The following is a 25,664-nucleotide window of genomic DNA, read 5'->3' on the forward strand; positions in this document are numbered from 1 at the left end:
GACTGAAGTGGTGCCAAACACAAGGCCATTGCACTTTATGTTCTCTTAAACCAGAGGAAAAAAAAGTGCATTCTTACCTATTCTAAATATCTTCATTAGAAACATTTAAAAACACACTGAACGATATATCTTTTGTTTGAAAATAATATTCAAAAGAGCATGGTTGTACGGATGTAGTTGAAAACAGAATTAACTCTTGATGGTTGTTGAATGTGACAAATCATGTTGATTGTGTGATTGTTTTTTGCTGGTAACATAAAAGTTGAAAATTTAACAGTCCAGCTTGTCATAAAATGATGGGTGTTGCCAGATAATCTTTACTTAGCAATGAATGTCAGGTCTGGTTCTGCAACAGTGAGAAATAGCTATTTTCATGAAGGACCTATCTGGTTTTGGTGAATTTACTCTAATTTGTCTGTGATTATAAGAAGGATTATGGAAAGTCTTGGCAGACTTTTAATCCTTCGCTTCCCAAGTGTACCTGAATGTTGAATAAGAAACAACTGTAGCCAACTGTTACCAAAAACACAGGCAGACAGGATTGTAGAACACACTGAAAATAGATTTCTTTCAATAAGCTTTATTCCTAGTGGCTGTAGAGAGAGGGAAGCTCCACATAGAGCTGGCTGAATTATCCTCCCCCATGCCCCAAAAACGCAGGGATGTCTGCTGAACTAATCCGGGATATGGTCTGCAGCATCCAGGGTCCTGCAGGGGAATACCGATCCCCAAATGCCTTTTCTCCTTCTAGCTGAACTGGGAGAGTGTCTCATCCTACTGCTGGCAATAGCAGTGCCTGGGACTGGCAGACCTTGCTGGTTCTCTATATGAGGGCCCCACCGTGAAGCTTCTGTTATTTTACTTTCAAACTTACAAAAAAATCTGGTAAAATAGAATCCGTTTTCTTTAAAAAGGCTTCAGTAATGCTTGTGTTTTTTTAACATCACTATATTCAATTTTAGATGTAATCCTAAATTTCAAGGTTCTTAAGTCCTCTGAATAATAGCAGATTTTGCTTTCTAATGAACCACTCAGTGGTTGTGGACTGCCTTCCAGCAGGCAGCACAGGAGTCTTGTTATTATTTGCTTTTCTACAATAGCAATCCAAGATTGGCTCACTTTGCTTATAGGAAAGAAGGAAGGAATAAAAGGAAAAGGAACAGGAATCTTGGTGGGGAATTTTCCCTGGTATGTGTGTGAGGGAATGACAGGAAATAGTTTCTCATCTGCTTGACACTACAACCGTGGGTGACTTGCAGACGGCTCCGTGGATAAAGATAACCATAAAAGCGGTCACTTCACGACCATGGAACTAGATTACGCCGCCCGCGTAGCGCTAGGTAAGCGGAGAGCCCGGTGCAGTGTGTGCCCAGAGGCAGAGCGGGCGGCGCTGCTGCTGCCCATGAGCTGCTGCACGCGCCCCGTCCCGGAGCCTGTGCAGCGCCGCTGCCGCTCGCGAGCCCTCCAGGTAGGGATAATAACGGATACGTCCGTTAGCCACTGGAGAAAGTGGCTCCTATAGGGCCTACATAACCTGTTAACCACATAAATCATTTCCTTATCTCACTGGAGATAAACATTTTATGATTTCCTCCCTCAAGAAAGCCAGTTGGAGTGCTCCTTAAGCTCAGCTGAAATCTGCAGGAGCCTGCCAGGCTGGCAGCATCCCCTTTGCTTACCTGCCTGTTGCTTCTCCCCTTTTCTAAATGGCTGAGCTGTAACATGGCACAAAATATTTAGTTACTGGTCCTGCCTAGCAGTGGCATTCGCAGAGCAGTCACAAAATCTCAATCCCCTTTCTGCTGCTGCTGGGCAAGGGCAGTGCTGTCCCAGCTGACACCCTGCCTGTAGCACAGAGCATCGCGATGGGCTCCACATCTGCCTCACATCATTCAGGGAGAGAAAGAGAGAGAAGGAAGGAAGGAAGGAAGGAAGGAAGGAAGGAAGGAAGGAAGGAAGGAAGGAAGGAAGGAAGGAAGGAAGGAAGGAAGGAAGGAAGGAAGGAAGGAAGGAAGGAAGGAAGGAAGGAAGGAAGGAAGGAAGGAAGGAAGGAAGGAAGGAAGGAAGGAAGGAAGGAAGGAAGGAAGGAAGGAAGGAAGGAAGGAAGGAAGGAAGGAAGGAAGGAAGGAAGGAAGGAAGGAAGGAAGGAAGGAAGGAAGGAAGGAAGGAAGGAAGGAAGGAAGGGAGGGAGGGAGGGAGAGAGGAAGGGAGGAAGGAAGGAAGGAAGGAAGGAAGGAAGGAGGGAGGGAGGGAGGGAGGGAGGGAGGAAAAAAAGAGAGAAAGAGAGGAAGGAAGGGAGGAAGGGAGGGCAGGCACAGGTTAGCAGAATTTTATTCCCAGTCTTTGTCCCACTAGCAGGTAATTAGAAGGATGGGAGACTCACTAGCTCGAAGCAGTGCAACTTGCGTGTAGAAATGTGCATTTGGGAGATGAGCCACAGCACCAAGGCACAGCTGGGCTAAACCAATCAGTGACACAGAGCTGAGACGAGTTCACATCTTCTTGTGAACCACAAGAATACTCTCATTTCCTGAGATGTGAGACTTAATTTTCTAGCTTCCAGAGCAAGTTCATTCATTTCATAGGTTTAATTTTAAAATTGTTTATAATTTAGCTATATCTAAACGATTAGATATAGCTAAATTATAAACAATTTTAAAATTAACCTATGAAATGAATGAACTTGCTCTGGAAGCTAGAAATTAAGTCTCACATATCAGGAAATGCAGGGTCATTCTTGTTGCTTAACACAGCAGATTTGAACTCGTCTCAGTTCAGTAGTCACAGGTTTTTTTTTCTTTTTATAAAAGCATATATCCACAGATAACATGAATCATGTCGTAAAGAAGGCATTTACAATCTGCAGTGCAGAACTTTTAAAATAAAGTGAATTTGATATTTAAACATAACACTGTCCTTTCCAGGGACAGACTCTTTAACTAGATAAGATCGAGCGGCTTTTGTCAATTCTATCTATTGGCAAAATTATTTTTCTGGCACCCTCTCCTTCCCCTTTCCAACCTTCAAAACATGTAAAAATGGACTATTAGGGTTTTTTTTATCAGAATCCTGGCAAGAATTGTTAAAGTGATAGTCTGAATCACTTCCCTGAGTATGAGTAGAACCATATATCACAGAAATAAAATAGTTTTACTTTTTATATTTTCTGAACAACTCCAATTTAATGAACATATTCATGAAGTAGGGAATATCTGTGAATTGGAACCAGAATAAAAAGATGAAGTCTAATGCTAGAGATATAACATTTTGATCTTCATGATACATTTTGATCTTCTTTTTCAGTAAAATATAGAAAGCTTTCAATATATTGGCGGATATATTTAGGAAAGAATTGAGACTATATCAGTACTGAAAATACCTGCTCCCTTACACTAAAGAGATAAAGAGCAGATTAGCAAAAGAGAATTTTCTTCTTCTGTGGGATTGAAATGAGCAAAAGTTTATGTCTGTTCAGTCTCAGGTATTATAGTTGCTCTATAGATACAATTTTAGTTTAAATTGGATTCTTCCAGTAACAAGGTACAGCTGAAATGAAATGTAAACGCTGATTTTAGTGTAGCTACTCCAATGAACACAAATTGCAAAATTAGATCAGTGTATATTTTGGAACAAATACTGTTTACTTTGGGAGCAGCATATTTAATTCAAATGCACTTGCTCGTGTGAGCAAGCAAAATAAGATTTTAATCACTTTCTCTGTTACAAAAGAATGGGATCCATTGTGAGCTCTAAAAGGGCTATGTTTGGTGCAGAACTGCTAAGCTATCGGCTGTGAGATATGAATTTGTTATTTCAGTTCTCAGTCCTCATTTTTTAGAATATTAGCTTTTATCTTTTTCCTATTACTTTATTTAGTGCACTATAAATTTGTGCACTTCTCTTTGCATTCAAAATTTAAAATGGGAAGTAGGAGTGTTTTACCAGCTTTCACAGCCTGATTTAATTCCTTGACTGTTCATCCACAAATTGTCAGACAGAGTGAAGTGGATTTCAAGAACTCTCTTTGTTCTTCATATCCTGTGCCTGACCCACAGGTAATCTGCACCTTTTTCTTCAGCACGGAATAATTGTGGTGGGAAAGAAGAGAAAATGTTAGGGTCACAAAGTGCAGGCTAGACGGAGATGACAGGTCCTGCCAATTGACTGCCAGGGCTGAGAACCTGCGAACCGGAGTCTCCGCTTTTTCACATGGATTTGTGTCGTATGTTAACAGGCATTCCATGATGATGGGTTAGGAAGTTCAGCACTTAAGCCTTTATTGCCTCTGGTTGAAATGTAATGCAGGGGTTTTTGTATATTTAGCAAGTACAGTAGAGGAGCTTTTGGCACAGCCTGCACCTATCTATGGGGTATAAGATGTGTTGTTCTATTTGATATTCATTTTCTGACCTGTGTGCACATACTGGAGAATTTGCTGTTTTTCTAGCTAAGTGAAGAATGGACATCTGCTCGTGAAGTTTAGTGACTAGAATTAAAAAATGTTGGAATCATGTTGTTTCTCTAAATTTAGAATAGAGATTAGTTGGAGTAATTTTTATTTATTTTTATTTATTTTATTTCTTATCTTATTAGATAAGTATAAGTAAAAATAAAAAAATAGAAACTGATAGAATCATAACCAAGAAAAAAAAAAAAAACAGAAAAGGACATTCACAAACTAGCTTTGGTCTATTCAAGTGTTGCGTGGGGAAACATACCATGACAGTCTGTGAATGTATGTTTATCAGTGAAGCATGTTGTGATGGTTATAGAAGTGATGAGGATTTGTGAAGCTGACCTTCATCTGAAGGGGCATTTTCTGACTTCTGGAGCAGGTATATGCAGAATTACTCCTGTTCCGCCCCCCAAAAAAAAAGAAAATACCCACACCGCAACAGCAAATGCAGTAGCGTACACGTGAGGATTTTTTTTAGTTAAGGGTTTTTCAGACACATCACATTTTATAAAGGATTGCAGCTTTAACTTGTTATGCCAGATCTGTTCTCACATGGACATGACCAAATTTCTCTACTGTTCAGAGGGAAAATGAAGCAGTGGATATAATTGCATAATGACAGATATGAGAGGAACAGAGAATCCCAGCAATCATTTCCTGTGAGTTGGCCAACTTCCAGGGCGTCTCAATGGACACACTGATGTAAAGCAAAATGAAAATAGCTTGTTCTGAAGGGCTTTTTTTTTTCCCCTCTCATTTTACTTTGCAGACTAAGGTATTGAAACAATTAGTTGACAGCGTGGTGTTAGTTTTCTCACGGTAAATTAAGAAGATTAAGCAAATGTGGAAATGTATTTTAGCTATAATCAGCAGATTTGGGACTGTAATGCTTCGGCATCCTCTGAGGTCATGCTCATAATGTTATTCACATTATTCTTTTTCATAAGGTGCAAACTCGTCCAGAGTTATCTTATACTCAGTGTTTATTCAAAGACAGCAGAGTTACTAGGTTTATTTTTGTTAGTTTTGTAACGCAGAAATGTAGAGGATCAGCACACTAGCCGTTACATCACTGCACTTGGCATGTGCTATTGGCACAGATAAGAGGAACTGTTGTAACAGCCTTAATCTCTTTTTTTATTATTATTAATTTTCCTACAGTAAATTGAATAGTAAGGCATATTTTACGTAATTATGGCAGAAGTGCACAACCTGACGGGTGGTAGCAAAGGAGCAAAGTAATATAAATATTTGCAGAAGGTTTCTGCCATAACTTAATGCTTTGCATATGAACCTTCATAAAGATCCAGAGTTAGCTTAAAGGAATAAATCCAGAAGTCTACATGGGTTCAGACATTTTAAGAGCTGTGAAAGATGACTGTGGAGCATCTCGGGGAATTTTTGGCCCATCGTGCAAAACAGAAAAGAGAAGGTAGAAAGTTAGCAGGGAGGAGTTGGCAAAGCCTTTGGGAATGGAGGCGGGAGAAGACACAGGCTTTCCGTGTACGAGTCTTACGCCAGATTCATCTATTCATTTGGGGATTGTTGACTTCTTTGGCTAACTGCATTTCGCTGGAGACATATTTTCACTTAGCAAACGATAGAAGCATTTCAAGAAGCTCCTGCAAGCACGTATCTCCTGTTGGTTCAATCCCCAAAGCAGAGCTGATGGAAGGGAATGGAAGAGCCAATCTCCATCGTGAAGTGCAGAGTCTGTTGGTGTAATTTTAGCTGCTGCAGACGTATTTCCAGCAAAGTTGTCAGCTGTGGCATTCAGGTGGCTGAGGGACACAAGCGTGTGGTCCTGTGCAACCAGCTCTGCGGAGAGCACAGCAGGTCCCACCAGAAGGACAGCATGCACAGTAACTCCTTGAACGACCCTAGGCAGATTTGCAAAGTTACGTGTGCTAATGCTCTCATCTCCCCCCAGGCTAATCAGTAAGCCCACAGAGAGGCTCACACCATGTCCCTTTTCAGCTGTGTTGAGCATGCTCCTGAAGCTTTCAGGTCCCTTCTGTAGAGTCTTCTCATCCACACTTCAGTTTTAAAGAGATATAGGAAATCTCACCCTTCTCCCATGTGACAAGAGCTTTTGTTCAAGTCTCCTTCCTAAAAGCTTTTATATCCTACTTTTCATGGCGCTCACTCTTCCATTGCCATTCCTGTGCTGAAAAGCCCCGCTCCCTCCACTCGCAAAATGTGACTTTTCTCTCTGCCCCAGGTTCCTTGGTGAAATGTAGCTCATGCCCCGCTCGAGCAAAGCTGCCCTGCCTGCAGCTTGTACTTGCTCGTGCGACTCTGCGGCCGCAGCGTAGCCACGGCGGCTGCCACCAAGGGCAGCCCAGCTCGCACCCAGCACTGCTGGTTCCTCTGATTCCTGCTGTTGTAACTGTAAGGAAACCAGCTCCTCTGGGCAGGAGACTTGAGAGCGAGAGTCCAGCCAGGGCTGTCTGAGTCTGCTCGCAGACAGGCCTGTCTGCATTGGCTGGGGTTTCAGAGCAGCCTCCCTTCCCGTCGTGATCACCCTGTCCTATTTTGTATTTTCCCCTCATCTTCAGAAATTGCACAAATAACTTATTTTAAAATTTCTGCATGTTTTAGGAGTCTGAATCCCATTTTCAAATGTGAGTTAAGCCTGTCAGAGACTGTTTCATTAAAATCAATGCAATTTAGATGGGCCCATATAAGAATAAGGTTTAGACTCCTACCATTGCTTGCACTTTTGAAAGTGTAATCCCTAAACCATACCGTGGGCATTTTGCTTTGCTGTGACTACTCTCACAATGCAGAATTGCATCTCAGTCTGTCTGACTGAAATCCAAACCTTTAGTGCAAACGTGTCATCACTTGTTCCTCATGAAGATTTCAAATTAGATGCACTGAAGTTGCAAGGTCAACACCTTTAGGAACAAAACACAGCTTGCTGCATAATCTTTATACATAAGCCGCAGGCTCTTTTGCTCCCCTCCTTGCCAATCCAACCAATCCTGAAAGAGAATCAAACAATTTTAATATGCTGCTTTACAGCTGACTGCTAAACTGATTCTATCATTAGAAAATACATCTGCATTGATAGTGTTTTTAAAAGGACTTTCAATATTTCATTTAATATAACTCTTTGCAAAAGAAATTGGGGGAGGATACTAATACTGCATTTACTATTTAAATCTTAGAAGCATGAACCAAACAGTGAAGGATTAAAAAGATAAACCTGCAGACAAAACTTTTTTCCTGAGTAGTTGCCTAGCTCTAACAACTCGCAGTTACAGAAGGTTCTAGGGGAAGTACTGGAGGATTTTCTGAGTCTTTGTATTTTTATTAAAAGACACCTTTGCAAAAATATACTGGTTGAGAGTGCATTTTTTCTTTATCATACAGCATCAAGCTTCATTTTATCATATCCCTGATTATGATGCACATTGAGTAAACTAATCAACTTTCAACTTTTTGCTGTGTGACCATAGCCTGTGCCTCAGGTAATTGCCTTTGCCAATGAACAAAATGCTGCACGCAAAGCAAGCAGCAAAAATAAACACAAGGCATTTAAATAGAAAGTTGGTATCAAGCAATTAACAGTGGACAGGTAATTGCCTTCTTTGGAAAGAATTTTCCCTAAATAACTTTACTGCTAGAAGAGTAATTGCTATATCAACATGTTTGCTTCCTGTGTTGAGGGATTGAAAAACACACCTATTGCTCTCCAAGCCAAAGTCTGGGTCGGTGTGAAAAAATACCTGGCGCTTGAATCTCATGTTTAGCCTCAAAGCCCTGTCCTGCCACTCAGGAGGAGCAACACAGTTGTGCACTGTTTGTGACCTTCCTTTCCTTGTAAGGTTGTGTCAATCACATTTGTCTTAATCCTTTCCAAATTATAATGTGTATCTCTTGTGCTTTTTTTTTTCTCCTTCCCTTTCCTGACATGACTTTTTCTTCTTTTATTACTGCCAAAAGATGACAGTATGGTTTTCCACTATATTCAGTATTTCACCTGAAATATGTGATGTTCATGACCTTTTCTTCACTGTGCTTACTGTCTCGACACAGTTTCTGTGCTATTACCCCACCACTTTTTAGTCTTTGATCTCTTTTCTGGGTTTTTCCTCTTCAAAATCCCTCTCTCTTTCAATACCATAATTGCTATTTCAAATCCTTTCAATTTTCACTTTTTACCTAACAAGCAGGAGAAAAATGAGCGTGGTTAGACAAAATGGGGAAAGACTTGCAGTGCCTCGAGGTTTTTGAAGGCCCCAAGACCTTGAATGTTTAATTTAAAAAGTTCCAAGTCCTCTGGCCCTCTCTAACTGTGGGATCAAAGACACGTCATTCTCCTCCTCCCTATTTCTGCCTTTTGCCCAAGACAGTGGAATTAGGACATTTTTAGGGTTCTTCCTTCTTTCTGGATCTCCTATGAGAAGGTGATCTTCTACTCATTTTCTTTGTTTTTGTGGTTACTACGAAAGAGTCCCTAATTTCACTTTTGAATCCTCTTTTTTAACAACTTGTTCCAGGTGTCATTCATCATTTCTGAACTGTGAGAGGAAGCTATTGACTTGATAATTTTCATTGCCATAGTGACAGTTCAGAATTAAGTTTTCTATCCTTGGAGACTTAGAGAAATCACTGAGTAGTTGGAAAGACACTGAAATGGGAAGCTCGCAGGCTCAGGAGGATGTGACTTCATTGATTTATTCTCAGTTCATATTTGAATCATTATCTTTGCCTGCATATAGGTTGGGAATTTCCTTTTGATTTTAAACGAACAAACAAATCTATGAATTTGCTAACTTGCTGAAGCAACTTCCCGCTTTCCTTAGACACATTGATTTTGAAACCCTTAGTACATTCACACTCATAGTTTCAGCACTGTCTGAGCATGTAATCCATTTTTTTTTCTGCTTGAGAAGGAAATTTACTTGATAGTTGAATATGAGCAAATGTAGTAGTGCCTTTCGTATCCTGGCTGCATGTCTTTTCTGTCCTGGTTTTCTCTCTTTCCTTTCTCTGTCTCTCTCTTTCTAAAGCCAACTACCACTATATAAAATACAAAGCGCTATGTATAACAGTAAGAATAAGGACATGACCAAAAGACCACCCCTTGCTCTTCCAAAAAGGTTTGAAAAGTTCCTGAGGTGTTTTTCATAGACCAATGTTTTTAGAAATCTAGAATCCACAACCATCATGTGAGGCCAAATAGACTTCTGCTTTTTTCTTATCTGAGGTTGTTGACCTCAGGAGAGGAGGAGAAGGTTACAGGGTCAAAGTCTTTTCCTCCTTGGAGCTTGCTGCTTGCTGGGAGAGGGTTGGCTGGAAAATAGATGTTTTAGAAAAAGGGTTGAGGGTCATGATTTTAATTCTGTTAGGGAACAGCTGGTTTGAGTTTCTTTTCACTTCTATCTTCCCTCCCTTCCTCACAAATCCATGGAGAGAAAAAAATTTGTTCAGGGGAAAGCAGTAACACAAAAATAAAAGATTCCAATATTTTCATTTTTTAAATATGCCATGTTTGTTATAAGATTCCACATTAGGAGAGAGAAGAGGAAATTATTAAAATAATTGCAACCCATTGTTATTTCAGGGATTGGATTGAGATTGATCTACAGTGCCACAAGTTTATTTGTTTTCCTGCTAAATGTCAAATTGTTAGTAGTAACGTTCTAATGGTTTTTAGTGGACAAACTATGCATTATGATTTTTAAGTTAGTGATAGATAAAGCCAATAATGTGCCATATTAGTTTGTATACAAGCCACTGAAGAAAGATGGTTTGCTTTGGCTATTTCTGTTCAGATTTTCTTCATCTTTTCATGCTGCTTTCATGCACTAAGACCAAAGAGAGAGAAGGAAACTCACAACTCTCAAATGAATGGCAAACTAGGAACAGATTTTTTGTCTGCACTCCTCTGAAAAGCTGGCCTCAGGCTGTGTTGGTGTGTGGCTCAACAGCAATCAGAGGTCATAATTTCATTGGCGGTTAGCATCAGGTTTAATTTTTCTAATATGTTACATTTACCAAAATGTCTGGTTTCAGTTACACTTATGCACTGACTGAATCAGCTTTGAGCAGCGTGATGTTTTAAGGTACCTGAAAGGCTACAAGAACATTTATGGAACACATATGCTAATTGTTTTTAATCCCTTTCCTTTCTAAACACAAAAACGTGTTTTTGGAAAGCTATTTAACAGCAGTAGTTAGTGATGGTGTGCTTTTATTCTAAGAAATGAGCACAAGGAATAGGTAAAATAGTTGTTTTAACAAGACTGCCATCTACTGATTCACACAATTAAAAATAATCCTGATGAGTAGATTGTTCATTTTTTTATAGCTTCTTTTTTGAAGGTTTGCAAGATAAAGAAAATCATAACATCTTTCTGTCACCTCAGGAATGCGACCAGGTTCACATTGATGACGTGTCTTCGGACGACAATGGCCAAGATTTAAGGTAGAGCAGAACTGAGCAAGATAAAATGTTACTTTTCACGTTTTCTTCCTGGGAAAGTGGTGAAGGGTTGTTGAGTGTTACAGCAGTTTATCTCTGCCTTTGCAATTTATCTGTCAATAGCTCATGGCAGAACTCTGTCTCTTACATTTTGTAAATTTGGGGATTTTCTTGTATCCAAATAGCACCTATAACTTTGGAACAGATGGCTTTCCTGCAGCAGCCACCAGCGCTAATTTGTGCCTAGCGACGGGTGTGCGCGGAGGAGTGGACTGGATGAGAAAACTGGCTTTCCGCTACCGACGAGTAAAAGAAATATATAACACCTACAAAAATAATGTTGGAGGCAAGTAACTATGAACTACACAATAGAGACAAATTACTATTAAAAAGGAAAAACTCTTCTTTTCTATTGCTGTTTCTAACATGGTAATGTTTCTTTTGTGAGCTGTACATTGTGTGGAAAAACTTTCTGAACTAACAAAAGCAAAGGAAAATGGCAGAACATTCCTTAATTTCAGTGCAGACATGCCCTTATCTGTTCCACAGGTCTTCTCGGTCCAGCCAAGAGAGAGGCCTGGTTACAACTCCGAGCAGAAATTGAAGCTTTGACAGATTCCTGGTTGACACTTGCACTGAAAGCACTCACACTTATCCATTCAAGGTGTGTACCAAGCGTAAGAACTAGACAGGAAACTCTCAGATGTCTATCAGTATTTTAGAAACTCTGCCGGGTCTGGTGCACAAAACATCTAAACCGGAGGACCTTCTCCTCATTCTCTGTTCTGATTTTACCTTGCCACTGTGTGCCTTGCTCTCCTCTCAAGTGAGAAAAGCTAACTTCTTTGCAAAGAAAGTGTGGCAGCAGTAATGGTGAGGGTTTCTAGTGAGAGGGCTAAGGTGTTTCTCACTTTGTTTTGTTAAAAAAGGATGGATATTTCTGTTTTCTGTTCTACAGGACAAATTGTGTGAACATTCTCGTAACAACTACTCAGCTTATTCCAGCTCTGGCAAAAGTCCTGTTGTATGGATTAGGGGTTGTATTTCCCATAGAGAATATTTACAGTGCAACTAAAATAGGTGAGTTATTTGTATAAAGTGATATAATTAAAGTTGTAGTTCTAAATAAAAAGCTATGTTAGTCTATATTTATTTCTGAACATATATTCCTGTAGCTCATGGAGAATAACAATGACTGATCTCATGAAACACTTCTCATACTGAGGCATCCTAAATCTGCTTTAAAAATGTGCGCCATGATCCAGCACAGAAGACTTCATACATCTCCATAAACACTGAAGCAGCCTCTGGTAGGAGGCAATACAATAGCTTTTTGACATCATTTCTCAGAACCATGAGACTATGGAGCAGTTTAGATCATTTTTTAGTAGGCTGAAAACTCAGAGCATTCAAGTAATCCTAGCTTAACTGAGGAAATTCTATAATTGAAAGCCTTGACTGAATTCATTTTCATATGCTATGAAGCAAATTTTGATAAATAATTTACCAGAAGCCAGAATGTTTTGCTGCAGAAGGTAATTATTTAAGTTCATGCATATTGAATATAATACGCTTCAGCCAGAAATGTTTATTTCTGTTTTCTGGTTCAGTATATAGGATGTTATTCTGAGCATGCAGAAGTACATAGTACCATATGGCATGTGTGCTTTTAGTGTTTAACATGATTATGACATATCTGTTCTGTCTCAGATTCCCTCAAAATTGTGGGCTACATGAAAACATTTTTCATGTGTTCTTAAATATGTATGATACAGGGAAGCTCAAATGTCCAAGAAAAAAATGGTGGGTTATTTTTAATTGTTTGTTTTTGCTTTTAAAAATCTTGGTTGATAATTTGATGTAAAAATTCAAAAGTATTGCTATGAAAGTTGTAGACCTATTTCCTAGATAGGATCGGTGCTGTACTCTTTGTAGAAACTTTAAATTGAATCTTTGAATTATAATACTTTAGATATACACTTTAGTTAAAACATTTTTAATAAATGTTCATTTTTGATTTTAAGAGCAAGACAAGAGGGAAGGTTATTTTTGGAATGCAGGGGGGTTGGACTAGATGACCTCTAGAGGTCCCTTCCAACCCTAAGCATTCTATGATTCTATGATTCTATGCTGAGTTCAGCCATCACAGGCAATCATGAGATTTCTATAACATGAAAAGATACATAATTTTCAAGCACTAGTTAGTGTTGGACTTTGTGTCTTGTGCTATTATTTAAGGGTATTCTTGCATAGTTTTGTTTCTCTCTTGGATAGAAATCTTTGTTTAATTTCCAGTCTATTCTTTTTTGAGCTGGCATTGTCCTGTAGTAGAAATAACTTATTTCTGAGACTTTTTCTTTTGGATGCCTTAGACATACAGTAGACACACAGGTATGCGTGGATTTATGAACAGACTGAAGAAATCTTTCAGAATGGGAACATTTAAGAACATTTCACTTTACAGTTTTTCTAAGTTCCTGGTATTAGCACCTGAAACTATGTGTAGGGTTAGAGTATTGGGGTTCATTTCGCTAGTTCTATGCAATGAAGTAAGGAGCCCAGTGCTGGATCAAGGACCTTGTCCATGTATTGAATTGCAGGTGTTTAAATCTTTCTGGTGACCCTCTAAGGCAGAATACTACTGTTTCAGGAGCTGTGATTAATCTTGTCACAGGGCGTAGAGAAAAAGCCAGAATTTCCACTCAGATTCAATCAATTTACTCTGTTCAGGATCCTCGGCTGTAAGCAGCCAGTGGAGAATTATGCTGGTAGGGAAATTCCCTTGGAAACCTGTCTCAGATTAGTTCAGGAGATATGAAAGGTGATACCCCAAGGTGGCTCACTGGTTGCCCCATTTACCATGTTGTGGGTATTAAAAGACCTTACCAAGCAGATTTTAAGGATGCCTGCCAGGTGCTCAAGCGGCAGGAAAGCTGCAGTGGGCCTTGGGTCATCATCACGCTGGCGATGCTCCTTCCTATTCATCCTGCAGGAGAGGCTTCCCTCTCATCCCTCTCTGTAGTGCCAAACATGTACTGGAAGTGTCGGGGTGGTGCAAACTAAAATAATTTTTAAAATGATTTAATTGTTTCCCATCACCACCTATTCTGAATAGTCTGATTTTTTTCTTTCAGGAAAGGAAAGTTGTTTTGAGCGAATAATTCAAAGATTTGGAAGAAAAGTAGTGTATGTTGTTATAGGAGATGGTGTTGAAGAGGAACAAGGTGCAAAAAAGGTAATGGCCCTTTTTCAGTGCAGGTTGATTTCAAGAGTTTGAAAGCAAAAATGTCCTTTCTTACACATGGAGTATCGTGTACTGAAATTGGATTTTTTTTTTAATCTTTGCTTTATGAAATATGTTTTGGTCGTATCTGGTGGATACGTGCATAAAACTGTATGTAACGATGTGCCCCGCTGTTATCCAAAGGACACTTTTGGGTAGCTATGTGTGTTTGATTTAGTTCGAAAGGGAGCCAGAAAAACGGCCCCTGACTTTTGTGCCAAGAATTAATAGTTCTATTTTCCTTGGCATCCCAAAATACTGAATAGGCTGTTATCAGTGCAAGTAAAAAATGGTAGTTCTTCTGATTGAAGACATTGCAGTAGGAAAATGGGCATTTCTGCCTTTGCTCCATTTTATAGGTAAACCAATTTTACACAAATTCTCTTTTACCCTTAAAATCTCTCTCTGTGGGGCTACTGTAGCCGTTTCCACTGTCACCTCCTAAATGGAGAAGTGCAGCTAAGCGGAGCGCCCGGCGTTTTGTGAGAGGCACCGCTGGCTGGTTTCCCTTCACCAAATGGGGGGTTTGTCCCTGGCGGGTTTCGCTCCATCTGATGTGGGGGTTTGTCCCTGGGAAGGGCTCCGGGTAGTTTCCCAGCTCGGCGCTTTGCAAGAGTCAGTCTCATATATCCCTTTGGCGGACGGACGGGAACAGTTTGCTCCTTTCTCCTTCAGAAATGCCTTTCATCTTTGCAGAGAAATGTTTTCCCGCTGTAAATGATTACATTTTAAAAGCTGCATTTAAGATCCGGGGGGAAAAAAAAGTCTTCTCTTTGTTCCCTTTCTGTTCCTTGGTGAAAAAAAGTGTTGTATATGATAATGGCAAGAATAGTCCTTTCGGTAACATTATCTAATTCAATACTTTTTTTTACAGGAAACATGATTCAGAAAAGCATAAGAAAAAGAGCCTTGCCAGTTGCTAAGAGAAGTAGTAGTATAGAAAGTTCCTTTGTGCCATTACTGATGTATATTCTTTCTCGTTGGAAGGAATTTCCAGATTTAAAGAATGTTAGATGCTCTGCATTAAATTATCCGCTACAGTAAAGCCAGAGAAGTCACTAAGTATACCAGCAGTCCTGCCGAAGTGCACTTTCTGCAGAAACTATTAATTTGATTAAGGAAAACGCTTTTATGGTTCTTGTCCTGTTTCTTACTCCACCTAGAAAGACCCTAGTATTTCCAACGGTGCAAGTCAGATATGCCTTTAGTTTTTGGCCTTCACACAGTGCAAGAGGAAGAACTGCACATTGCCCTGCAGCAGGAGCTGCTCCCAGTTCCTATGAAGCCTTATTTGTTGTCTACTCATCACCTTGTTTTTAGCATTAACGGCAGGAGCAAGCAGGGGTGCCTGCTGGTGCACAGTGCCCCTCCGTACAGGCCATAAAGGCATCACTCTGTCACAGTAAAAACCTAGCCCTTCTCTGCGGAGTATGCCAGCAAAATAGAGGATTTCCTCCTGCAAAAAAATCCCAAACCCATCAACACAAACTGATTTAAGTACCCCTAGAAGTACTCCCTGCCCTGCTTGTCCCTTAACACTGTAGCCGTTTCCTTCACTTGCTCCTTCCTTTGCATAAGCAGCTCTTTGCCAGGGTAGGGAACCTTCCCTGCACTTAACTGGCTAAATTGCTGGTAAACTAATTTTAATAACAAGCCTTAACTTTCCTGCTTCCTAAACTGGAAGTTCAGCTCTTTTCACTAAAGTGAGCGCAAAACAAAAACCTCACAGATGAAATAAGCTTGAATTTCTATCCTCACTTGGCAGTATTCATTGCCTAGCTTATATGTAATCAGTGAAGTGATATTTAAGCATGAAAAAGACAGCTCAGTGTATATGCGATGTGTAGTGTAAATAAATCTGCATAAACTTGGGGCCTCACCGCACACCAAACTTCTTTAGATGCTTCATCATAAAACAGGGTTTTCATTTATGTGCATTATTTACTGAAAATCTTTTACATTATTGTTGCTGCTGTAAAAATTAAGTAATGTAGATTTATTTTATTTATTAATACAGTTTAAAAGATTAGTCTCTTTAAGAAGTATTCTGAGGCTGCATTCTTTTTGTTCTTGTAAAGAAAAATAGTGCCTCTTTTGATGAAAATAAATACAATACGCAGAGGAAACCGCACACTCTTAGGTTTCACGCAGCATGGGACAAGCCATGGTATCCACACCTTTGTTCCGCTGCCGTTTCCTGCAAAATACTTTATAAGACAATTAAAGTTCTGGGGACGTTTGCGTGGCGGGCTGCGGCGAAGCCCGACGCTTGCGCGCGGCTCCCCAAGCAGTCGGGGCAGCTGCAGCTCCCGAGTTCACGGCGAGGTTGCTGCCTTTGCAGCGGCTTCCCGAGAAAAAGAGGGGTCGGGAGAAGCCCTGGGAAAGGGAACGGGTGCCCAGAGCTGTGGCCAGGGGCTCCTGCACCTACAGCAGGCAGAACCGCTCTCCCCAAACAGCCCCAGGGCGGCGTGGCTGTCGGCAGAGTGAGTTTGCACCGGCCGGGTTTCCCTGCCAGAAACTCCCTTGTCTTGGACCCTTCTTTATTTATTATTATTGTTTTGGTTTATTTTTATTTCGGAAACAAAGTTGTGAAATGCTCGCAAAGCAGAATTAAAAAAACTCTTTGAGTTTTGTTCTACTCCGGAGAGTCCTCCGTGGGATTTGGAGCTGAGGCAAAGGAGGGGGGTCTGTGCGCCCCGGAGCTGGATTTTACATCAGGTGGTTGGGGAGAGCGTGGGCAAATCCGCTGCTGCCTTTGTGTTTCTGCAGCGTTCAGACTGCTTTTGTGACGGGGAAGGAAGCGGGGAGGAAACATCATAAATCTTTGTGGAGCAATAAATAGAATATAAATGGGTATCCAATATGCCACTGTTTTAAAGCTCACAGTCAAACTGTGCTGTTCGGGTTTGTGATAGGAAGGAAAGACAACTGTTCAGCAAAACCTGGCAGAAATACAACAAAAATACCAGGAAAGGTGACAGAAACTTATGAATAGTTTCTACTCAGATATGTTTCAAATCTCAGGGGTAAGGTTTTTGTATAAATACCTACGCTTCTAGGGGAAAGGAAGATGGTCTGCACTTTTCAGCATTGCCCCATCAAAAAATGGCTTTGTTTTGCATGCAGACTTACTGAATAGAAACACTTTATTTTCTTTGAAATGCCGTGGGTTTTTGGTTTTTAGTAAATGCACACTGTAAAAATAATATTGTTTTTTCTTTCAGGAAGGAAATATTTTAATAATTTTGCAGTTATTTAATGAGTTTATAATAGCTTTAATAATTTAATAAAGCGTGAACTTTTGATGTCTTTTTACACCAAGCAGTACCAAATTCAGCCTTTTCCCACCATATTTCAATTCAAGGTGTCATCAAAAAGCAGATCATTAAGAGAGGTCGTAAATGTACTTATTATCGAGTACCATGTGTTGTTAAAGATCTACAAAACAACTCATGTTTTTCATTTTTAGAAGTTCCATATTCACTAGTATAATATTAAAACCATACAGAAAATTGTTGTTTTACTACCAGTCTACATGGTAGGTTCCTCCTACGTTCCTCCAGTAAGCAACAAGAAAAACTTGCTCATGTTTTCATTGCTAATGCATCCAGTCAGACTGTGTCATTAGTGGGCAGCATTTGTCCTCCAGCCTCACGCAGTAGTAAGTGAGATATTACTATTTTTCAATGTGCTTAGAATAGAAGGCACCTGTTGTGTATCAGATGTGGGGTAACTGTTGGCAGGGGTGACTTTCTAAATGCAATATTGGGTAAATAATCCACCAAAAGAAACTCTTCCTGCCTCGGCATCTGGTGAGAAAAATGGGCCACTCTCTCAGGGTTGTGTTGTCACTGTTGACAAGGCAGATAGTGGTGCTTGCTAATACAGGAATCACTCGTAAGGTCTTGGACAATCATTTCCGTTTTCTTAAATAAGGGGAAAAGCTTTGTACAGTGCAATAAGCACAAATATGTGTGTGTATATATATACATACATACATAGATATATATAGATATGTATCAAGTTTGTTTCCCCTCCTGTTAGCTATGCAATATGTGCCATAGGATCAAACTGATATGGATCTGATTCAGCCACCAGAGACCTGTGCACAGAGGTCTCGTGCAGATTCCAGTTCGCTGGCAGCAACGGCATTCCCAGCATGTTTTATTTGCTAGGAGTGCAGTATTGGCCCTTTGACCTATAGGCAGGAGAAGTGAAAATAGTTGTAATCCTAAGACTTACACAACTTTTTTTTTACACAATTTTTTTTACACAGAACTTTCCAACCCTCACTCCTGTAAGTAAGTGGAGGCCTCCTCCTTTCACAGAGTAGATAAAAGCAAAGGATATTTAAGTGAATATCAAGCCACAATGAGGTCCACTTAGAGTTTTCAGTTAAAGCCTGACCATAAACAGCTGAGACTAATCCAAAACTGCTATTGCATATGGACATCCAGCGAGGAGCGCTGTGATCTGATTTAGCAGAGACTTAGCCTTCTGCCAAACCCATCAGGTTCGGCGGGCTCCCTGGATGCCTCCCGCGCTCCCTGTGATGCTGAGGCTATAAGCAGGGAAGCAGGATAGCGCGGGAGCTGCGCAACGTGGGAGCTGCATCCAAGGATTTGCTGCTACGCTGTTCACTAACTCGCTGCCCAACCTTGGACAGCTTCCATGCCGTTGACTCTTGGCTTCTGTGCAGACACGTGTCAAAGGCAGACGTCCACCAGGCTCTTCACCATGCCACATCATACGTGTGTTATTAATGCCTCTGATGCAGCATCCAGGTAGGAGCGGTAGGAAGATCTCATGGCCTAAGTGAGATAGGTATGCAGAACCTATCGTTCGGAGAGCCCAAAAAATGCCACAGATTAGAGGGATTTTTGTTTCTTTTTGCTAGTGTTGATTCATCTCCTGAATATGAAGAAGTAAATCTTTAGGAAAGGCTTAAGCTAGAAAGCAGCAGTGTCTGGCTTGACAGAGCGGAGAGGACAGCCTATCAATGTAACAGGAAAGACACTGGGAATTGGATGAGTAACCTGATGAGCTAATTGCACGTAGCACGGAGACAGCACAGTGGAAGTCTCACTCAAAGGTGCAGGGATAGTAAATGTCACAGTTGATATTTTACCACTTCCTTCTTAAGGAAAATGGTAATGTGGAAAAGTCTTTTGGAAAGATTCTAAGCATTTCCTCCAACATCATCTCACTTGTCTCTGAATTTTTCTCCCTGAAAAAAAAGATAATCACACAGTTGTCTGTGCGAGCAGCTGTGGCTCCCCCGTTGTTTTTCATGCTGAGATTCAGTTTGCTCTTTCTCAAGGCTTTGTGACAACTGGAATAGAACAACACAAATCAGAAACCGTTCCAATGGCATTTCCTTGTGGGTCACTTTATTTTCTTCCTGAAGAAGCTTCTTTGCTCTAGAAGCTAGACATTATCTGAACATGGACATCTCCTGATGCACCCGTACAACTCACCAAGAATGTATAGTCCAGGTGCTCGCCAGACGTAATTAGCTGCTAATGAGCATTTTCCAGGATAGCAGGCTAGAGCTATCCTGAGTGGAAAACCCTTAAATGTGCATACTGTGGGTGCTCAGCCTCACCTCTTTAGCTCTACAGCCTGCTCCTACTGTGCAACAGGTCTTGCTAGTGCACAAACAGCCTCTTAGCCCATATTCTATCCTGTATCTGGTGTGCACTTCCAGTTTGCTTCCAGTGCTCCGTTGCTGACCACGCTTTAGCAAGGTCTTGCTGATTTCTGTTAATGATTTCAGCATCATCTCTGCTGTCTCTCACAAGATCAACCATTGCTTGTGCCTCGACGGTTGCCATTTGACTTGAGAAATTTGCCCACTTACACAGTTATATTTCTTTTCAAAATCTCAACTTTTTTCCTTACTCCCAACATCTCATTTTTATCCAGTTGAAGCAGCATAAAAATAATTATTATTTATACAGCATTTGTTGTTTACCTTACCTTCTAAAGACACATTTATCACAGACTGTGTGCCAAGCAGCTTGTCTGGGAAGACACGGTAATTTGTAAGCATTTACAGTAAAACACACATCTGGGAACAGAAGGTTTCACATCAGTGTTGATTTCACTTTAGTATCCAGCTTGTTTTTGATATTATTGTCTAATGTTGGGGGGTGATGATGTGGCTGAAAAAAGAAGTCAGCATAGAAATGATGAATTAAAGAAATGGAATTTTGCCAGTGACTTCATAGAAATAGGTATTTACTCAGGAGCTGCTGAAAGAGGATGAAGGAGGCTTACCTGAGAAACTGTAGATAAAATGCTTGAGGATCTGCGAAGCTATTGTGATAGTGAATTGCTTGTGGTTTGCACCCTAAAGATGCCAGGGCACAAGCTGAATTACTGCATTAATAAGCACGATCAGGTTAGCCTTCAGAATACTGTTGACTTGAAACTACTTTCCCATGGGACCAGTAGAATATCTTCCTGAAGAAAACTGATAGTTGTCTTCTGTTATTTATGAAAAAAAAAAAGGTTTTGCTGATACTATAATCCCTGATTTGCAATATAAAGATAGTGACTGTTCTTAATCAGCTTTTTTACTCTTCATGGATGAGGTAATGTGTGCTTCTTCCTGGTATTTATGTCTTTGGTTTATTCAGGTTCTTTGCAAACATATTTGTGCTGCAGACTGAGATCTTATTACAGCTAATCGGAAAAAAATATGAATTTATTTTAAAATTCTCCCATATGGAAAGATATTTTAAGATCAGTACTAACAATGACCATTATAATACAAACCACTGGGATAAGATTCCTTTCCAAGTGATGTGAGCAACATATGAGCTATTCTGAACCACCATTGGTATGTTCTTAACTCACCTGCCAGGGATAGTTCCACAACGAATAAATAGATTTCGATACTAAATAATACTTTAATTTCCTCTCTTTTTATTTGTAACCAAGTGTTATTCACTTCTTCAAGCTCCCCAAGTGCTTCATGCATAGACCCTTTTTTCCCCTTAATTTATTTCTAGAAATAATATTTTCTTTTGCACTGTGCTGAAATCCTTTTTGGAAAAAGAGATGAGAAAACCCTCCCTTCCTTAAGATTTCCTAATGTGTTTTGTTGTTGCTGTTACTTAGATCTGCTATTACTGAGAATTTATGCTGGGGATGGGGGGTAGGTAAACAGGGTGGCAAATGTGAAGCCCCTCTTCTTGCATAAGACAGTGGGTGGATCTAAATTCCAGAATGCTTGGGGTTATTTTGATATTTTGTCTGTGCTGTTCACAGCATGCTATGCCATTCTGGAGGATCTCAAGCCACTCTGACCTTATGGCCCTTCATCATGCCTTGGAACTGGAGTACTTGTAGCAGCTCAGCAGCACTTTGAAACCCCAGAACCTCCTTGTGCCCGCGGACGGTTTCCCTGTGTCTTGTGTCAGCATTGGACTACAGAACTTTGTGATTTCAACATGTTGACGTACAGCTGCAATTGGTCTTAACCCTTGCCCTTTCAGTAAACGGAGGAACACGTCTTTTTCTTCAGAACAGCTGTTGACTCTGGTACTGTGAGTCGAACAAAAATAAGCCATGCGAATGTTTTAACAACTCGTCTTTACCTTATTTGCTACCAAAAAGAAGTGGAAATGAAAGGAAAGGAAATGAAAGGTTCATACCTGTGAAGAAAAAAAAAGGACCTGCAAATGCTTTGTAGTTTTTAGACTCTTCAATGTGACACACACCGTTTCTTCAACACAGCAAACTTGATTGCACAATGAAGACTGAGATTTTCAAAATACCAGTGGAGTAATTTTCTTGTAAAGAAAGTTTACTTTTTGGTTTCTCATACCCAGGGTACTCTGTACATCTTTACTTATTTATGAACAGACTATATTTTGGCATCATATAATTGAGGATATGTATAATAGGATTAAAGGCTATTGTAAGCCTTTGCCTTATGGTACAGCAACTACTTTTGATTTTAGCACATTACAGAGTAGTTTAAAATATGTCTAATTTAAAGTAATAGGTACATCACTGAGACAATCATGTACAGGAAGATTTTTTTTGTGTAAATTTGTAATAATGAATGATTCTTTTACATATTGTTAAGGTAAATGCTATTGAAAGATAGTAATGCCTTGTTGGTGAAGAATGAGGCCGTGTGTGCACAAAATATTGTGCAGTGCCTTATCAATGTGTTGGATATAAATATGTAGATAATGGATTTTTTAGATAAATTTGTCAAGACCAAAAGCATGGATGTCAAGTGTCAATAGGAATGGGGTTTTGTTCTTTATCAGCTGTTTCTCTACCTTCTTCTCTCTCATCTACTCTATGAAAAGATTGTTTTCTTTACCCCCACTAAGCAAACGCAGATAAAACAAATAAATGAAGAGGAATCTCTTGATATGTCCTTTTAATGTTAACATATTGGTGTGCTTTTAGAGTATTGAAAAATGAATTACAGATTCATTCCATAAAGAAGTATATAGAGAGCACAAGTATATTTTAAGATATGACTTAAATTGAAACCTCCGTACCAAATAGTTTTGTCTCACCCCAAAATAAAGAAAATTATCATCATCTTTATTTTTAGAAATTGGGAATATTTTCGAGAGATTGAGCAAGAAATATTCATACCCAGATCTATACATTTAAGTCTTTTAATCCTCTTCCACCAGGAGTCAGATTTTCCTAAGATATAACATCCATTGCCGGCAATGGAAATACTGAAATAGCTGTCACCAAGAAACTGAAATTCATTTCATCTGTATCCATTTATAGGACAACCTTAGACTGCGTCTGTCTGTGACTTGTGACTTTCCTGATCCTGAAGGCCATGAGCTACTTGGTCAGATAAACTGTGAGTCTGACTTTTCGGCTTGAATTGTACCAATTCCCTTTACCTGATTTAAATCTCTTCATTAAAAAGAAACCTCGGCTTTGTGGGTTCATTCTCCAGCCTTTCTCCTTGTTCTCTTTTGTTAAAAACACCAGCCTTGAAACAGCTACCTGCAAAGCTACAAAGCACCAACGTAGCTTCAAAGCAACATCCTTCTCTATCGGAGGAATCATATTGCTGCTAGAATTCGATGTTTGTGGATTTCCAAATTGCTTTATTTGTTGCTATAACCAACAAAAAGGGTTTTGTCCTACCAAGACTTGCACATGTGCTTTACTTTACACAGTATGAGTATTGGAATTCATGTGGTACTCACATACAGACATAAAGCACGTCGTAGGTAGTTTTTAGAATGGAGACTGTAATTAGCCTTTTTTTCCCTCAAGCAAAGTAGGCAGTGATGGGAGTTGGTTGTCTTTTCTTTTTTGTTGTTGGTTTTTTTTGTTTGTTTTTAGAGCTTTTTGATTTTTTAGTCACTTGCAGACTGAAAAAAAACAGTTTATCTGGGCCCTTTTGTACAAAAAAAGTGTGTTGTGTCCACAATTGTGTACAGATTTTTTCTTCATTAATTTTGTTTTAAATTAATAAAATTGATTTGTGAACGTATTAAATAATCCTCTTGGATGCAAGTGTATAATATTTCTCCTCTCTAAGTCAAGAATGAGGTGACATCTCTCACTTTTCGCTGTGCCAAGGCAGAAGCCCCTTTACTTGCTTGTGCTGCTCACTTGAGAAGCTAGAGTAAAAATATTTGCATGTCGTTTACAAAAGGTTCATCTAGAGCAGCCGTTGCTTCACTTATCAGGAGATGCTAAAGAAGGTCAGTGCAGAATAGGCCATTAGTGTAGTGGGAATTAGGGTATGGTACCCTCTCCTTTTGAAATGTGTGCCAAAGTATATTTCTCATAGAAGTAGATGCCTGAAATTAAGATGTAGAAGTGCTTCAGAATCTGATCCAAAATAATTCATGTGCTGAATAGAGAACTTGTAAAATGTAGTGTTGCTTAGGGAACAGGTAAAGGGTGGAAGCAAGTTGAAGATCCCATCCTTTCAACATTTTAGGACTACGGAAAGTCTTCCATCCTCAGAGGTTCTATAGGTTTGAGTATCTCTAGGAACATGGCACTTACTTATTTTTCATTGCAAGCATGGAACAAGGCTTACCCTTTAAATTAGGGAAAGTGTGGTAGTGCCCATTCTTTTTATGGCAGGCCCAGGTTGCTTCCATAGTAGATCCACACACTCTTCTAATCACTCTGGATAACTTCTGAATCACTCTTCTAATACCCTCATTTCACCATCTACAAGGTCATCCCAGGCTAGTCTGCCTGAGAAGTGTTCTCCACAGCTCCGGAGCCACCCTGCACAAAGGAACGAGCAGAGCCAGAGGCTGCATGGAAGAAATACTTGGGCCAAAGAGAGAGTATCACTGTGCTAAAGGGAAAACCAGATTTGGCCAGGCGGAGGACCTGAATCCATGAACCACATGTGTATTTGGTGCAATGGCTGCTCAGTAGGCCTTGTTTGCTCCCCAACCGCATGAGGAAGAACCTGGAAGGGGAGGCCTTTGCGGGGACTGACGCTCACTTACTAGTCCAGTGGGGCCTGGTTTTACTGCTGGTTTTTGTGGCACAGCTTCAAATGGAGCAAAGCTTAGTTAAGTGTGGGCTTGAATTTTCTTGGAGAGATAAAGGCTTCAGCCTGCATGACTTCATTTTGAACTAATTGTATGATTACAGTAGCGTTGAGCAAAAGGAGTATATTGCACCCCTTCTCTGCATGTTACAGAGCTCCTTGATGTCTGCCTTGCTGGGAGGATCTCATTTGAAGTCCTGGAAGTCCCTGGTCAATTAAGTCCACAGCAGATGTAGGAGAAGAAATGTCTGCTTTCTGCTGGCACTAGGAGGGAGCTGGGAACAAAGACTGGATGTGTAAAGAGATCAAGCATCTCAATACAAGCAGCTCTAACTTCAAAAACTGCAGTATCTGTGAATTTTAGGCAAAAAACAGGGTGACAATTTCATTGCACACTCCACCTGAGTGCCACTTCGGGTAACTTGAATTCTTCTATATTCAGCCTTTAGAGTCTACCTCAGTCCGGTGGAAGAAAAAACAATGTCAAAATGACCTGAATAAGAGCTGGTATGGTAACAAATGAAGCAGCAGGGTTATCAACCTGCATGTGCCAGAAACCTTTTTTGCTGCAGGGTGTCTTCTTCAGCAGCGAGATCTGTGGTCTTGCTGCATGGGCAAAGACTCTGTCAGCTACACTGTGCTACTTGCTACCAGAAATCTTCTTCCCTTAAAAAGCTCAAAAATTGAATTTCTCTCTGTTACAGAAAAATAAGTGAATTCTTTTAAATAGGACAGTTTAGCATATTCTGGAACAAGTATAATTGTTGTCATTTCACGAGTTTTTTGCAAAAGCCTCTGAGATTTGCTATCTCTTGTGATTTCTAGGTCTTAGGTTGGAGATATTTTAGAGGATGAATCCCCTTGCCAGTTAGCCATGCTTTAAGAAGCCAAGTTTAAAGCAATCTCCTTCCCTTGATGCATTGCAGGAAGTGCCTGAGTGCACTCCCAGGAAAAACATGCTGTC

At 40.1% G+C, this 25,664-nt stretch overlaps 1 protein-coding gene across 10 annotated transcripts in view; it reads left to right on the forward strand.

Annotated features, from left to right (window-relative positions):
* Positions 1 to 22,389, forward strand: part of EYA1 (EYA transcriptional coactivator and phosphatase 1) — a 79,404-nt gene extending 57,015 nt beyond the window's left edge. For all 10 annotated transcript variants that reach the window (XM_088520330.1, XM_088520331.1, XM_010225437.2 and 7 more), the window contains 6 exons: positions 10,837 to 10,895; positions 11,078 to 11,238; positions 11,442 to 11,556; positions 11,851 to 11,972; positions 14,027 to 14,127; positions 21,451 to 22,389. In XM_088520330.1, the coding sequence (XP_088376456.1) occupies positions 10,837 to 10,895; positions 11,078 to 11,238; positions 11,442 to 11,556; positions 11,851 to 11,972; positions 14,027 to 14,127; positions 21,451 to 21,531 (639 nt within the window). In that variant the 3' untranslated portion in view covers positions 21,532 to 22,389. The remainder of the gene's footprint in view (positions 1 to 10,836; positions 10,896 to 11,077; positions 11,239 to 11,441; positions 11,557 to 11,850; positions 11,973 to 14,026; positions 14,128 to 21,450) is intronic.
* Positions 22,390 to 25,664: the final 3,275 nt, after the last annotated feature.

This window comes from Tinamus guttatus, unplaced genomic scaffold, assembly GCF_059628265.1.
Source record: "Tinamus guttatus ecotype Peru unplaced genomic scaffold, ASM5962826v1 Tinamus_guttatus_pri_ptg000086l, whole genome shotgun sequence".
Taxonomy (NCBI): Eukaryota; Metazoa; Chordata; class Aves; order Tinamiformes; family Tinamidae; genus Tinamus; species Tinamus guttatus.